Below are 17,806 nucleotides of genomic sequence, written 5' to 3' on the forward strand. Positions count from 1 at the left end.
TTGCCAACAGTTCAGAAGCTCCTACCCCAGCAAGCCTCACGTAGTCACTGCCTGCTCACGGTGTTATAATTTCTGTCATCATGGAGTCATATGTAGTTAAAATCATATAATTATATTCTTTCACCTTTTTTTAGAATTATGTTTGTGGGATTCATCCATGTTCTTGCATGTAACAGTGCTTCATTTTACTCTCCTTGCCCTATCGTGTGGCTATGCACGGTTTACCTGTTCATTCTATTGATAGACAATAGTGCTGCTATGACTTTTTTTTGTACATTGGAAAAAACATGTTATCTATTTCTGTTGGATTTATGTCTAGGAGTGTAATTGCTTTTTCCTAGTTTATGCATAGCTTTGGCTTTACTAGCTTTTAGTAGGTCACCAAAGAGTTTTAGAAAGTGGTTAATCAATTTAATCACCTATTAGCAGTGCCTAAAGGTTCCTTTTGCTCCATATCTTCCCTAACACTTATGATATTATTCATCTTTTTTTCCCCCTCCAACAACAGAAATTTATTTTCTCAGTTCTGGATGCTAGTACCAGCATGCTCAGGTTATGGTGAGAGCTTGCTTCTGGGCTTGCAGTCACCTTCTTACTGTATTCTTAGATAGTAGAGAGAGATAAGAGGAAAAAAATTGGTGTGCGTGTGTGCACGCGTGCACTTAACTAAGCCATCTGGTAGGGTGGAATCTTATTGTGTTTTTAATTTACTGATGATCAGTGAAGTTGAGCACATCTTTGTGTGTGTTTATTAATCATTTTGATTTTTTTGTGTGTTTATATGGAAATTATTTGCCACATTTTACAGTAATCATTGATATTCACAAGTTTTTATATATTATAGATAGGAATCTTTTGTTGATTATATGTATATAATTAGCTTCTCCCAGTGTGGCTTTTTCACTTTTTTTTCATGAATACAGATTTTTAATTTTCTTCTCTTTTATTCTTTTCAACATTGTGAGTCCTGTTTAAATATATTTTCATGCTCCAAAGTAATGTAACATTCTCTTAATGTTTCTTCTAAAAAACTTTGTTTTGTCTTCTATATAGGTCCAAGATTCATCTAAACTGACTTTAATGTAGTATTAGGTAAGGGTCAAGATTCAGTTTCTTCCATATATATATCCATTTGACTGAGCAGCATTTATTTAAAACAATATCCATTACTCACTGCCATCTAATTGATGTTACATATCCAGTGTCCAGATATGGTTACATTTGTTTCTAAAATTTGTTTTGTTCCATCTTATTTGTCCTTGTGCCAATACCACGCTGTCTACATAAAGAGTATCAGCTTTTCAGTATTCTTATTTAAGATTGGCTTGATTATTTTTGGCTCTTGACATTTCCCTATAAAGTTTAGAATCAGCTTATTAATTCCTACTATAAAAATACTTTTTAGAGGTTTCATTTAGGGGTTATATTGCATTTAAAAATCATTTTGGAGAGTAGCGACATCTTTACAATATCGAATCTGCCAGTACATTACGGTGTTATATTACTTTGTATGTTCTCTCTCTGATTGTCTATGCATGTGTGTTTATTATGTCTTTCCATACCTTTTATTAGCTTTATTCCTATTTATTTGAAATTTTCAGATGCTGATATTAAAGTCAAGTATTTTTAAGTCTTATTTTCTAATTATTGCTTATATGTAGAAATACAACTGATATTTGTATGTTAATTCAGCAACCATGTTGAACTCCGTTATTCTCATAGTTTCCTCTGCAAATTCTTTTGTATTTCTTACATATAAAACTATGTCATAGGCAAATACTATTTTTATTTTTTAATCCATTCTTTCTGTGATTCCGTAATATATGTTAAATGGTTTTAGTATATCCTTTATTTCTTTAAGCCATAAAAAAGATAAAATAATCACTTGCAATACTGCCATTATTTAGTTATCATTAGTTAAAAATTTGTGTTAATATTTTCAGACATCCTAGATAGTTTATAGCTTTAGATTATAAGGGACATACAATTTTTAAAATACTATTCCCATTTAATAATATGCCATGGACACTTTTCCATGATAATATTTTTTCTACTTAATTATTAATTGCTGCGAAATTTTCTTATCTATGGATATATTATGTCCTATTATTACAAATGAACATATTTGTTTTTAATATTTTACTATTATGAACAACACTGGAGACTAATGAATGAGGTGTGTGTGTATGTGTGTATTTCTTTACTTTTTTTTTTTTTTTTTACATAATTTCTTTAGCTGAAATCCTAGGAGTAGGCTTTCTGTGTTAAAATGTATAGGTTTTTGAACCTATATTTCCACCGTGAGAGAGAATTTACACGGCCTTCTAAACACTGCTGTGTGAATTCTCTCTCACAACGGAAGTATACTAAAGGTCCTGTTTCCAAACACCTTGGCCTCTGTTGAGATTCTCACCTTTCGTGTATGGATTTTTTGTTTTGTTTTCATATGAGTTAAAAATAAAACCTATAGCATTTTTTGAACTTGTGGTTTCATGAAAATGTTTTACTTTTCTTTGGGTATCATCAGTCTCCTCATATTTTTGTCTTCTGCTCCTTACACTTTAAAGCTGCAGGATTTTCAGATTTCCATATCTCATACACTCCTCCACTTTTGCAGAGGAGGAAAGTATATTAAAGTCATCAAAAGATTGCTGTGTAGTAGGCAAATAGTAGCACAAATTTTTAGATTCCTTCTCTGTGAAAATCTCCTGCGAAACACTCCCTTGACATCCCTAGACACAGTTTAAATTAAAAACACAAATTTTAGTTGCATACCTTGTTTGTCTTGGGCAAAGATGAATAAGATACAGTTTCTCTTATGGATCTTTATCTCATGGTGTTCCCATGATACATGCATCTTTTTCTATAACAACCTAGCACATGGCACAGTATTTATTTACAAGCCTTTCCACTTATTAGATTGTGACTTTTATTTATCTGTATTTCTGTTCTGAACCTAGCACAGTGCCTGGCAATGTAAGATCTTTTTTGGGCAAATCACTTAACCTCTTTAAGCCTCAGTTTCCCCACCTAGATCATGAAGATAAATGTATTATGTGCCTCATAGTGTTACTGGGACAAACTCAGGTTGTATATATAAAGTCCTTAACTTGGTGAGTGACAGATAGTAAGCCATCAATAAATGGCAGTTCTTATTCCTATTGACAACCTAAAGACCTTAATCATATTATTATTACAAGTATTTGGCCTTGCATTCCGTTCTTCGTGGATTGACAGCTACTTGTGCTTTCTAACTAGTAACTAAAGTGATTTATAATTTTAGTGGCAAAAGGATGTATCAGAATATTTCTGGATTGGTGAATGCTTAAAGCCTAGATAGGCTTTCTATGTTCTATTCCCTTTTTTTTTTTCTCCTCTTCTTTCCTTTTCCCAGGTCTCTGCCAGCACACTGATGTTTTTACTTATTTGTGAGACAATTTGCCATTAATATTTCCTCTCACTTTCTTCACTCCTAGGCATAGACATGCTAGAAACCATCATTCTTTCTTGTTGCCACAATTTAACTTAAAGATGTGAAGTCATCCTCTTCCCGATCCCCAGTACAGGAAAGAATGTGGTAGCAACGTGAAATCCTCTTTGGAAAGTTTATATCCTTAGTGTAACAGTTTTAAAACAATCTTTTTAAAGATGTCATTATACTCTACTTCTGTTTTTCACTCATGACCGGCCCCCCGCCCCAATCATCCCCTCAACCTTCTCCCCACAGTGGGTGTTGGGCTCAACTGATCAAAGGAAGGGTGTCCATTGTACAAACTTTTGTATATAGTAAGTTAACCAAACATCACCCTTTCTTCTTAATTTCTGTTATACTCTTAAGTTCTAGCGAATGCTTGTTTGGATCTTAGGTTTATCACAAGTGAACTATGAGAAAATCTCATTTATTCAAGTACTGTGGAAATAAAGCTTGCTCCTTTGTTACTTGTTCCAAAGTGCTGTGTTAGTCTACAAGTTTAGAAGTTTGTACATTTTTAATAATTTGCTATGGGAAATCATTGAATATTCAAAAGAATTATGATCTGTGTGTACCTTAAATGTTGGGATGAGTATATGTGTATGTATATATAATAGCCGTTAAAGGTGTCTATTTGGTCAATTTTTTTACTTTCTATGCTTTATATACAAGACAAAAATTTTAACTTTTTCCATTTAAAAGATAGTACTATTAGTAATTCTTCCAATTTTTTTTTTTTTTTTTACTTTGCATATTATAGTTTATGTCCTTTTTGTGTGTTGAATATTTGGAACTTTAATTTGGAAAAGCAAAATGTGCTTCTTATGCACTACTTCCACAGTAACTGCCGTGAAGCTGGATATAACACATATTTACACTTCACTGTAAATCAATAGCCTTACAATATTATCAAAAGTTTTCTTTGTTCTTTTAAAACAGCAGCATTTTGGTAACTTTAATTAGAGCCTGACGTGTGTTTCTTCTAAATGGCGTCTGATGTGGTGTCTCTCCTCAGTTCTCTGTGGTTTCCTGTTTTTTTTTCATACATAAAGGCCTTTTGATGTATTCAGCCCCATATCTTTATTTCTTTTAATGGTATATGAAACCTAAACTTTCTTATAACTACAGCATAGTATTATAAGCCTGGCTCACCATTCATTTATTGATCTTGCCGCAGACCACTCCTTCTCTGGAATTCCTCCAGCACTTCCTTAAATATTATGCCTTCATGTTCTTTAGCATTGCAGATCTTATTTCTACCCTAAAAGTGTGTGTTCTTCAAGGACAGAAATAGTATTTTGTATTTCCATAGTTATTTTTCTCTGTAGTGCTTTGCCTTAGCAATTAATAGATAGAATAGATCAGTGACTCTCAAAATGTTGTTTCCAGACCAGGAGCATCAGCATCTCTTGGGAACTTGTTAGAACTTTAAGTTCTCAGGCCCCACCCCTGTCATAATTAATCAGAATATTTCGAGTTGAGGATCAGCAATTTCTGTGTTAACAAATCCCTTCAGTGATTCTGATGCATGCTCAAATTTGACAAGAACAGCAGTAGATAATTATTGAATGAATGTGAAAGTTGTACATTTATGGTGATGCTTCACTGGGAAGATTAGTATAGGATGGAGCCAATTTAGTCTATTCTGGCAGAGTCTAATTTCTCAATAGATAACTGATAAAGAAGTTAAGATTCAAATATATATAAATACAATTTTATAAGAGGGTATTTATAGCTCTTATGCTGTCTTATTGTGAAAACCGCAGCCTAAAAAATTTTCAATATGAGTAGTTTCTTTTTTCTACCTATTCAGGAGTAGACATTTAACATCCCCAAAAGAGGAAAACTAAAGAATAAATAATAAGTATTCCTTATTTTCATTGCAGGGAGGTGGTGGGTGAAGGTTAGAAACTGGTCAGGTAGGGAATAGGTTGGGAGACTTTTCCCTGGATACCATTCTACACTATTCTAAATTTTTGAGCCATGTAAATACCTTACCTAATAAAAATTTTGATACATGATATTTAATATAAATAAGTTAATAAGTGTTTAATGAATAAAATTCATTGTGGTTCATTAAAAAATATTAAAATTTAACTTTGCATTAATATGAAAGATTAGATATAAGATGTGCTTTTCATCTCTAGAAACATTGGGTTGGTGGCTGAAATGTGTTGATGACTTTCCGCTGACCCTTTTCAGAATGGTGGATCAATGGTGCAATGAAAGAGAATTCTTACTCTTATATGAACCCATTGTCTTGGAATTATTTTAAGAAAATAGGGATAATTTAGCTTGATTCAAAGTCAAATAATCTTGCATACTCAAAGAAGTCAGACACACAAGACTTTGACCTAATACCTCCTTTCAGATATATTTTTAGAAATATCTTGATAGCCATGGACTATTTGAGAGAAAAACTGATTTAGATTTTTGTCATATTCTTAGCAAATGGAAAATAATTCAGTTAGCAAAACCTATTACATGTGTTCAGAATTAGGAACAATATTCTCAACTACTAGTCTTTTAGTACAAATGCAATTGTGTTAATGTTATGATTGAATTATGCTGTTTCAATGGAAGGTATGTCTTAAATGATACTTGATTCAATTACTCATTTTTTTTTTTTCTTGCACAGAACTATTGTACCATGGAAAATATTCAGACAGTGCCTTCATGAGGTCCATCAAATTAGCTCTGGCCTGGAAGCAATGGCTCTAAAATCAACAATTGATTTAACTTGTAATGATTATATTTCGGTTTTTGAATTTGATATTTTTACTAGGCTATTTCAGGTAAGTTTCCATTTGCTTAATCCTTTCTTTGACCTGCCTTCCCTCCCCCGTGTGTGTCTGCAGTGCGCATATGCGTTTGTATGTGCATGTGTGTTTATCTGACTTTCACAAACATACACGTGTACATATACACGAACATACTGGAAATAGTCTCATTTTTGGTAGTCTGTAATTTTAAAGTAAGTCACTGGTATAAGGTTTTAGTCATTGCTATCAGTGTAGAGTTTTTTTGGACTTTCAGGTCCTCTGAGCCTAATGGTTTCTTGTTAGGTTTGATAAGATTAATGCAAAGGAGCTTTGTTTTAAATTCCTTATGTAGTTTCTCAATTTACTTTATTAGTCATTTTGGCCCAGTAACTGATAGAACATAACTTTCACAGGTGGTCATTTTGCCGGGGTTGTATCCCAACTTCTCTCCTTTGCCTCCCACATTTATTAGGTGAGAAGGATAATAGTAAGCTTGGAAATAGGTAGTAAATTTATCCTCTTCTGTATAGATTATCCTGGTGTGCACTTTTACCACTTGCTTGCTCATTCAACTATATGTTATAAATGTATTCACATTTAAAAAATATTTTTTCATCAACATAATTTTCATTTTTCACTTGCTACATAATATTCCATTCAAATAGTATATCATTAATTTAACAAATCTCTCTTTTTGGAAAATTAAGATTTTTCCCCCCGTTTCCTCCCTGATATTTATGACTTATATTAACTTTCTTATTCTGTTTATTATTTTTTAAATCAGTCCTTTAGAATTGTCTTTACATAGCTATTTAGCGAAGCAGGTATCATTTTATGAGGAAAGCCAGATGCTATCATTTTATTCTTTTGTATGCCTTACTGGAAGTAACCTAAACATAAAGACTTGAAATTTGTGTTTTGAATTTGGCTGTACCAGGGAATTGTATTATCTGTGGGATTCAATTCAAGTAGTCACAAAATGAAAGAGTCCCTCCTAAAATCTTTATGATTCTGGTAATATAAATTATATAGTAAGTGAAGTGACTTGATCAGAAACCAGGCTTGCTTATATTCTGACACAGTTTTATTATTTTAGTCTGCAGTAAGATTCTGCTTGAAACATGCTTTCAACAAATTTTAAAGTGTAATGTCTGTTTTCATGTTTCCCATGTTATAAGAATTTTGCTTCTGTGGTTTATGACTCTACTTGGTACTAGCCTGCAAGGATCGGGTGATTGATTTATGTAAGAAAACAAGATTGCATGGGATTAACTTTTAATTTATGAAAGAACTTGTTAACAGAAGCCAAATTAACTTTTGTCAACAATACTTAGAGAATACATTTTACTTTATTACAACTTTAAAGTCATAATTCTGCTTGGGCATTAGATAAATGATAGATAAAAGTACAGAAAGTGTACTTTTGCTTATTTTCAGTTTATAGTAGTTCCATGATTATTCTTTTGCTATATATAGGTTCTCAGCTTAGGTTTTTCCAATGATTTTCAGATAGATTTTAGAAAAAGATTGTTACTTGATAATGATCATTTTATAATGAAACCTTTCCTTTCTTTAAAGGCTTCCGATAATTTTCCAAATACTTAATTTAACATGATACAAAGACACATCGAAGTAGTAAGAGCTTTGCTTCTTCCCCTTGTGAAGGAAGAGAACAAAGATTATTTTCATACACTAAACTTGTTCATTCTAAGGAGAGAGAGAGAGGGGTGGGGAAGGGGCATAGGAGGGTGGGGAGAGAGAGAGAAAGGGAGTGAGACAGACAGACAGAAAGACAGAACCAGACTTAGTTTTGTGGGGAGCCTGGATAACTTTTTATTGTGGATGTTAAATGCTAGAATGCCTCAGAGTTATAAAAGGTATGAAGGCAACTTAGTATTAGTTAAATGCTTACCTGAACTGCTATTTAATATTTTATTACAAGCTGTTTTACTTTAAAGGACTCCAAGTAATCTTAATACTCTAAGTTATATATATCTTACTTATGCTCATTGGGATGAGGTAGGAAAATAATTTTTATAAGTAGCACTGCTGTGAAAAGTTTAGATAACAAAACCAAAATCTTATACCAAAGAGTGCCTAGTGTCATTTAAAACACATAAATACAGAAATAGCTAAAGAACTTGTTAGCCCTGATATATTTTGGAGACTGTTTTCTTTTGATTTTATTGTTCAAGTGCTTTGACTAATCATACATGTACCTTAAAATAAGATAAAATTGCTTCTATGAATAAAAAAGTAGATGTATTAAATTTTACTAATCTTTTCTTTTTATACAACTTTAAAAATTGAGTAATAGATTTCTCAACTTATATATTCTATATGAAAATATAAGTTTGTGACTATGTAACTGCATGAAGAACTATTCTGCAGATATGATATTGGTGGTTAACTGGCAGAGAATTTGTCTAGCTCTAAATTATCATGTAAATGGGCATTTAGCAGAGTGGGATCTGAAATGGGCAAGAGAAACATTCAGGATTGGGGTCTGACATGGAGATCTAGTATAAGGTTTTGAAGAAGGAGTCACTGGAGGCTAGGAAATGAAACAAGAAAGCTAGGTACTAGTTACCCTTTCTCCTTTTCTTCCCTCATCCTGTTATTCTGCCAAAACTTGAACAAATGCTGGAGAGTCTCTGGAAGCAACTTGTAATGAAATGGCTGCTTTCCTTATTTTCATCTCTTTCTTTTGCCTTAAACCCTTTCTTTTTCCTCTCCAGGTAGTTCAGAGATGCTGAGATTGGCAAGTACTAAAGTCTTGGGATGGAAATGCAGGAATTTTACCTTTCCCTTTCCCCAGATCTGCTGCTCCCCTTCTCCTTCAGTTTTCCCCACTACTGGAGAAGACTGAGTTGTTGAGAAATGGGGTAAAAAATTAGAGGGGGGACAGGGTAAGGAATGAGTGATTTGGGGGAATGTACTCGGGAATATATAGCATCAGCGAAATAGGGAGAAAAAGAAGAGAAAGAAAATCACCCACTGTAGCAAGGAGGAAGAGAGACTACCTGGGCTGACTAGCCAAGGCCCCTCGTCCAGCATAAGTTTTAAGTTAATAAGTGGCTATTCTTGAAGATAACAGAATTTGGGAAGACTGGAGGAATGAGTCTCCTTAATTCAAGTCATTAATTTCTCACTCAATTAGTCTCCAAATAATTTTGTGTTAGTCTGTGTGAAAAAATTTCTTTTAAAAATAAATTGCAAATATAATTCTTAATTTCCAGAGCACTTCATTTTGTCTTCTTTAAGCCATTAGTTGGCAAAATACTTAAAAAAAAAAAAATCGCTTAACTACCACGTGTTTCTGACTGTGGATTACATTCACAAGAAAAACAGTACACAGACTTTTTCTATTACATAAATATTTTTGCAGTTAGAAGCTGGCCCCCTGGATTATGTACTAAGAAATGGTTGCTAAATACTGCAGCAGTTGGCTCAAAACTCCAATTTTGTTTTTTTTTTACTTGTATTTTCATCTGTACATTGGCTCTCTATGAAGTTCAGCATTTTTAAACACATCTTTTCCATTAATTTGTGTGGACTTTAATGGAAGTGACCCAAATATTTTATATTCTTTCCATTCCTGTCCTTTGTAGATGGAGAAGCAGCACAAAACAAAACTCAGTGCCTATAATAGCAGGGTTTTTTTTTCTGTTTTAAAAACATATGCTGCTATTCTTCCAAGTATTGTTTGTACAATTTTTAGTCATGCCTTAAGAAGAAAATTAAAAATGCATTTTGTTCAAGTACGTAGATAGAATCTCTCTTAATAGTGTTCTGCCGAGCTCTTTTTTTGCTCAATTAGATATTTCAGCATGCTGGGGAAATGCCCTAAAAATTTTTCTTATGTCAGAAAAGGTTAAAAAACTCTTCATTACTAAATTATTCTTTCCCTTATTATCCTCATCTCAAGAGATAGAATCTCTGAAGAACTCTGCCTTGTAAATTGGACATGCTTAACAGTAAGGAGGAACGAGTCTCAAAACAAAAGTAGAAGCCCTCTACCAATACTCATTTCTAGGACGACTATTTCAACAACTTTCACTTGGCAACATAAACCACCTCTTTTTTTTTCTTTTATGTTGAAAATATGAGTTAATAATCTGGCACATCAAATAAAGTATGCTGCCAATTCCTTGAGGAAAAAAAATGTAGCTTCAGCCTTAAAAATATGGCAGAGATGATTCATTCACACCCTCAAGCAAAGTTGTCTGTCACTGACTGTCTTTTTTCTCTTGCCATGGTAACTAGCTGGAGGGACGACTAATCCTATTAAAGAGAGAATGATATAAACCGTGTGTGTTTGTGTGTGTATTTCTGAGAAAGATTTTTATGTAACTCATTTCTAAACCATAAACCTTTTCTAATTTTATAAATGTGTAAGGATAAACCAAATGCACATACAATGGACATTACCGTGGAAAGAACACTAGGCTGGGAGTAAAGGCCTTTTAGACGAGTCACTAATTGGAGGGAGCTGCTCAACAGCAGATGGCCATGTTTGTGACATTGTGCATCAGTGCCAGTATACCTTTGGGGAGCAAGATAGGCATATTCCTTGCTCTTGTGTAGCTTATGGTTAAACTGTGCCAAATCATTTACACTGTGATATGATTTCTTATTTCATAAAATGAGATACCTGAAGGTACAGTAGTGAGCAAAACAGAGACAGATAAGAAATGTCATGAGAGTTTTAATGAGGATGGTCTGAGAAGGCCTCATCAAGGAAATGACCTCTGGAGAGAGGAATCACACAGATATTTGGAGAAAGAGAATTCTGGTAGAGGAATCAGCAAATGGAAAGACTCTGAGGTGAGAGTGCAGTTGTGTTCAAGCCAACGGAAAAGGCCCGGGTGCCTGGAGAGGAAGCAGAAAGTGGGAGAGTCACAGCAGTGGGGACAGAAGAGGAACTGATCGATCCTGTAAAGTCCTGGGCCATTTATGAGGATTTTTGCTTTTACCCAAAGTTAGAGGGTTTTGAACAGAAGAGTGATGTGGTTTACATTTCAAAATGATCACAGGTGCTCTATTGGGAATAAAATTTTTAGATAAGAGATGATGTGGTTTTCCTTTTTACTATTAATAAAAAATCTGTTTTCTGTCTAGTCGTTTCTGTAAAAAGAATAAGTTTTTACATGTTTGCAGTTATATAATAAAAGTTGACCTAAGCCACATAAGCTTATATTCACGTTAAAAATATGCAGGGGAATTTCAGTGTGTTAAATGATGGGTTGGCATGTAATTGATAGCTGATATTATTTAGATAATATTTTTTAATTTATATTTTTAGCCGTGGGGCTCTATTTTGCGGAATTGGAATTTCTTAGCCGTAACGCATCCAGGTTACATGGCATTTCTCACATACGATGAAGTTAAAGCCCGACTGCAGAAATACAGCACCAAACCTGGAAGGTAAGACTTTTTAGCAGTAATGTTATATGATGTCTGTAAAGATGAAAAGTCCTTTATGGTTCATCTCTAAGTACATCAGTAACACTCATGGGGTGGAGGCGAGGGAAACACTCATAGGCCAAAATGATACTCCTCTCCTCCCCTCCCCTCCCCTCTTCTCTCCTCCCCACTCCTCTCCTCTTTTTTTTCTTTTTTAGGCAAGGCAACCCTTGGTTGACCTTACAGATTGCAAGGACCTTTCAGCTTACAATCCCATATATATATTTTTTTTATTTTTATTTTTTATGCCTACAGCGCCAGGTCTTCCTAGGCGGTCTCCCATCTAAGTACTAACCAGGCCCAACCCTGCTTAGCTTCCGAGATCAGATGGGATCAGGCTTGTACAGAAGAAAATTCTTTAAAATGATACTTTGTGCTTGTCCTGAACCTTAATGTTTATAAAGTTAAAAAATACATCGTGCTTTATAATTTGATGAATTTACAGATTCATTAAGTTTCAGACTTATTTCCAAAATTGGAGTAGAATTTGAGCATATTGACTGTTTTCATGACACCTGTGCTTGTGTATAAAATTGTTATGTATATATTTGATGGTCAGTTTTATGTTCATTATTTTATTATTTTTCAAGACAATTTGGCTCTGTGATAAAACACATAAGTACATATAAGCACGTATATATATAAGCCCATTGTAATGATCCAGACCAATTTCATGTCCATGAAAACTTCTTCCACAATACCTCATGCCTCTCTACATCCTCAGAATTTGTTTTATTTTCCAGATAAGCTGAGTGAGACTCATAGAGGTTGGCTATTTGGTCAGCTCCTCTGGTCTACCCAAGAAATCACGCCTTTTTAATGGCAAATCTGGGATCAGAAAATGTCTCTTCCCTGGTTCACTCATTTTCCCCACATCCCATCTAGAAATGCGTTAAGCACATTTTGGCCGTTTGTGCTATGGCAAGTGTTGGGCTGGGTACAGCAATAGTGATAGTGGAGACCTGTCCTTGCACACTCACATTTTAGTAAGGAGATATTATTCTAATGTCTGTGAGTGTACCGATGTTTCATATAGGGGTCATTTCATTTTAGGACGGAATTTTTTTTTAAGTCTACATTTTTCTTCTAATATTATTTTTATTTGATCTGTAGAGCAAATGCTGTTGTCTTTTAACAAAGTCTTTTTAATCACAAGCCAATATTGTTGATTTCTTCTTTGCCATAATGAAAATGTCCACCTTTTTTATATTTAATAATTCATATGGTTTAGAAAAAGAAGCTAGTGGGTGCAGAAAACAGTTTAGCTTATGTTGAAGTCTTCTGTTAAGATGAAGAAGACTTGGTTCTTATTCGTGACCATGAGAGCAAGTCAGATATTTTGCATGTTGACAGTGATTTAAAAGAGTCATTTTGTTTCATTCAGAATCTCTCAACCATGTTTTTCCAAAATTTTTACTTTCTAGATTGGCATCAAAGCATCTTTTTGTTCATGAACTATAATTTGAAAGATGTTGTATGATTATAATTATGCAATCTTACAAATTTAATACAGAAATTATTTGGGAAATGATTCAGTTCTGTAAATATAATAAGGAAACTGAGTCTCTTATGTTTTCTTGTTCAAGATCTGGATATAGTTAATGACAGTGTTGAAGCAAAAGTTAGGTCTCATTACTAATAGAATAGTTGGAGAGTGTTCTCTGAGAACATGCCTTCCTTTTCTTCCCAGCTTGCCCTTCAAGAATTTATTTTACTAAATGTTAGGTAGTTAAAGATGAAAAATTTAGTCTTTGGTAAATTATAATATGCAAAGTGTGATGGTATATTGGAAATGTGTTTAGAAAAACTTTCTTAGTAAACAAATAAGATGATTTTGATAAATATTTGCTTTCCAGAATATCTGTTTAACTGGGCCTTTCTCTTGGAATGTGTTTCATCTCTTTGGCTTCATGGTAAAGAAAATAGTTGGGCCTTTTCCAAAGACATTTGGGTTCCTCAGGTTGTATTTTATGTGGGATCCAACTGGCAGCCACAAGTCTGTGTGGAATTGTTTTTATTTGATTAAAGATGCCAATAATTGATAGGTTTTCAGGCTCTCTAGGAGAATGTTTTTTAAAGAAAAACTAAGTTTTCTTCAAAGTTTCTATATGAGGTTCTTAATATTTAAAAATTACAACTTCTTCCTTTCTTCCTTTCTTTAAAAACCCAATTTTTTTCAAAGACGAAAGCATACTGAAGTACGAAATGTGTAAGTTAATTAAATCAAATGATTATATATCTCTTATACATGCTAAATTGGCAGTTATTTTTACAGTACTGGGTTCATCAATAACTAAGGCATATTAAGAAATGCTTATTTTTGCCATATACATAGAGCAGCCAGGTTACTCAAATATAGCCAACAGATTAAGTTGACCTACTTTTGATCTGCTCAAGGGGTTATAAAATCCAAATACGGATATTATGATGGCAAGACCGAGTGCAGTACAATTAAATGATCTAAAATGAAATAAATAAATAGGCAGCTAAATTAATGATAATGATGAATTTAAAGCCAAGTCAGTGTCTCCTGTCATTAGGGATTAATTTTAAGGGAATTATCATTAATTTGATTTATATTTTTGAACTATTATGATTTCCTATTGAAAGACATTGAACTTGACAGGGTTAGATGGCAGCCATGAACTTATCTAGTTTGTCTTCTCATTAATTTAGGTCAGCTTTTTTGAGCTCTTGCTTAAAGATGCATGGCTATAATACTTAAAAGAAAAAGTATTTTTTAAACAAGTTATTAACAACTAAAACCGCATAGTTTTTAAATTATAAAATATTTAAATTCCACAGTAGAAACTGGCTCAATTTCTGTCTGAGATGGACAAATAAATTTTTACTTTTCAAAAATGATTTATGTCACAGCTATTTCATACCACCATCACTTTTTTACAAAGTACCCCCCTAATGGTGATAGCAATAAACCACTTAAAAGTTTACAACTTTAATTATTTTCTCCCTCTGAAGATATTTAAATGAACCGATCTTTGCTTCTTTTACATATCAATAAATGGAGAAGTACAACAGTGTTAAAGTAAGTTAGAAGATAGTAGTTTATGTCAGGAATTCTAAATGATTGTTTATTCCTTTGGTTAAAAATACGTAACAAATCATATAGTACTTATAAACATTTTTTTCTTCTGTTTTACAGCTACATTTTCCGGTTAAGCTGCACTAGATTGGGACAGTGGGCCATTGGTTATGTGACAGGGGATGGCAATATTTTACAGACCATACCTCATAACAAGCCCTTATTTCAAGCCCTGATTGATGGTAGCAGAGAAGGATTGTGAGTATGAGATATGAAAGTCAGGGTGCTCATGTTCACAAATGTGAAAAATACATACTGCTTTGAGATGGAGAAAATGGATAGTGAGGCTGATGACATGGTTGGTCGTTTTTTATTTGAAGACTAAGAAATGAATGCTCCTTAGTTTTTATTTTTTATCTTTTTAAATAGTCATTTGAAGGTAACCTAATTATTTGAATTTAACTATATGTTATGGCAAATAAATTCCAACATCAAATGACAATGAGTTTATATCTTTAATAGAAAAGAAATTGGAACTTAAAATTTGTTTTAAAATAGATGTAAAATTGTGTTATGTGTTTTAATATACATAAAGAGATAATTCTTTAAAAATAATTACCAGAGGGGTGGGAGAAAGGGGTGAAAGGTTAAAGAAGTACAAATTAGTAGTTGATAGATGGTCACAAGGATGAGGAGCATGGCATAGGGCCTAGGGCACACAGTCAGCAGTAATGTAATGGCTAGGTGTAGAGCCAGAGGGGCGATAGAGTAATCAGGGAGATTGTTTCATAAACTATTTCAATATCTAACCAGTGTACTGTATATTTGCAACTAATAATAAATTAAAGTGCTGGAAAAAAATAGAAAAAAATAATTGACTTCTGTTGTCTTACATAACCCTTAAATTGCTAGTTTTACTTTTTATTTTGACTAGTGCTACCAGATTTTCTTCTTTTTATCCTGCTCTCACCCCTTCTCTTTTTATCTCCATTCTTTTAGTCACTGTAAGAATTCGTATTCCTGAACTATATGTTACTAGCTCAATTCAGTTTATCTTAACCTATTTATTTTTTAATTTTAAAATAAAGTTCTCCTTTGTTTTTTTAGATTATAATGACTTTCCCCCCCACACACAGTTGAGACAATCAATCTGATAGGTCCCTTCATAGAAAACATCTCTCTCATTCATTCTAGTCATATGCCATTCCCTTTATCCTTTTGTTGTATTTTCAGTGTCATTTCATCACACTGACTTTTATTGCCCTTTATCTTGATGAGTAACTTCGAGATATATGTGATACAACTTGCAAGGTATGGATTGTTGTAGAACCTAGCAGGAGAAAGTGCACCAGAGTCAGTAAAGAGGAAATGACTTAAGATTTACCTTTTCAAAAGTAGTTGGAAAAAGAAAAGAAGTGTTTTGTTTTTTACATGAGGGACCAGTATGGTATCTATGTGAAGAAAAATAATGCATTTTTAAAAGTCGTGAGCTTTTTAGAAATAGTTACATAAGAATTGTATGACAAGCTATGGTACCAAGTTCTGTAATTGCAGGATTTTTGTTTTTAAGAAAATGTACCTGAATGGTTTCATTTATTAATAAAGGGTATGAGTGGGCAAATCTGTAAATGGAGTAATTCGATATAACCTATTTATATTGTTACAGTGCCTTCCATCTATTTTTCAGAAGTCAATAAAAAATAACACATTATGATTTGTAATCACTAGTCTAGCCTCTGAGCTCCTATAAATTAACTTAATATTTACACACACACACACACACACACACACACACACAGGAGTTTGGTGAGTTAAATTTGTACTTTTGGGATAGAGTACACTAAAAATTGATCAGATTGAAATTTTAATCCAATTTTTAAAATGGTCAGATTTTTAAGATTAGATTAAAATAAGTATATTAGTTGTCTTTTTTTAAGATTAGTAAAAACATGGGAAGGATATTATGTAGTCCAACTATCATCAGAGTTGGCTGTTCTTTCTTGATATTTAATCCAATATTGTATGACATCAATGACAAAGAATACTTTGATAACCAGCCAAGATTCTTTCTTCCTTCATTGCCGAAAGGGGTTCATCAGTAGCACCCTGTATTACTGAAGTGTGGGTAATCATCGAATTGCCTTTTACCCTTTCCTCTAGCAACCTTATTGTCATCTTTGTAATATTTTATTTCTGACTTTTCCCTAAAATTTCCACATGATTTTGAAGTGTGGTGAACAAAATGTCACATAATAATTTTAAAAATTGGCCATTTTAAGTTATAAGAAGAAAGTTACTTACCAATTTTTCTTACCACTTCTCATTTAATATTTGTAGAATTTTATCCCAGCCCCATAATGACACTCTAAATTTGTACCATATTTAGATATAGTTAACTCCTTTTTTTTAATCTTAAAAAAAAAAAACTTTTTTACTAATTTGTTTCTTACCATGTGAGAATTGTTTATCCTGTAAATTCATTATTTTTTCTAGTTTTCCTGGGTAAATTTTAGCACTTACTAGCATACTCAGAGACTCTTCGTTTAAGGATTAATCTTTTTTGTTATTTCACAGTATAGTTCTAGTATAGTTTTTCCATTTAAAATATTTACCTCTGTAGTAGTATAGTCTTAATTTTTCATTCAAGCCATCTAGAACAGAAGGCTATTGAACAAAATTAACCATAACCGAATGAATTGATGAAATCCAACAGTAATAGTACCATTTAAAAAAACCTAAAATTGGTATTTACCAACACAATAAATTTCATTATTAATGGATTTCAGAGTGAGTAAAAGCTGTTTTGGCACAGCAAGATGCTGTATTACTATAATTTAGTTCTTAATTCTAATAATGGAACCTTATGTTTATAAACCATTCTGTTTATAGCTTGATTTGAAGTAAATGAAACATGGAATTGTAACATTTTCTAATTTCTTTAAATGTGTGTATGCACACATGTGTATGTGTTGGGTGAGTGGAAGGTGAGAGAGAAAGAAAGAGCATGGGAAACTGGAGAAACAGGAGCACCATGGAAGTATTCAAATAACTTTTGTGGGAAAA

The 17,806-nt window shown here is 33.0% G+C and overlaps 1 protein-coding gene across 9 annotated transcripts in view; it reads left to right on the top strand.

Annotated features, from left to right (window-relative positions):
• The window catches only part of CBLB (Cbl proto-oncogene B), a 200,431-nt gene that overhangs the window by 93,144 nt on the left and 89,481 nt on the right, over positions 1–17,806 (top strand). For all 9 annotated transcript variants that reach the window (XM_016151503.2, XM_016151498.2, XM_016151501.2 and 6 more), the window contains 3 exons: positions 6,111–6,267; positions 11,540–11,661; positions 14,864–15,001. In XM_016151503.2, coding sequence (XP_016006989.2) covers positions 6,111–6,267; positions 11,540–11,661; positions 14,864–15,001 — 417 coding nt within the window. The remainder of the gene's footprint in view (positions 1–6,110; positions 6,268–11,539; positions 11,662–14,863; positions 15,002–17,806) is intronic.

Source organism: Rousettus aegyptiacus, unplaced genomic scaffold (assembly GCF_014176215.1).
Source record: "Rousettus aegyptiacus isolate mRouAeg1 unplaced genomic scaffold, mRouAeg1.p scaffold_m13_p_4, whole genome shotgun sequence".
In the NCBI taxonomy this organism is placed as follows: domain Eukaryota; kingdom Metazoa; phylum Chordata; class Mammalia; order Chiroptera; family Pteropodidae; genus Rousettus; species Rousettus aegyptiacus.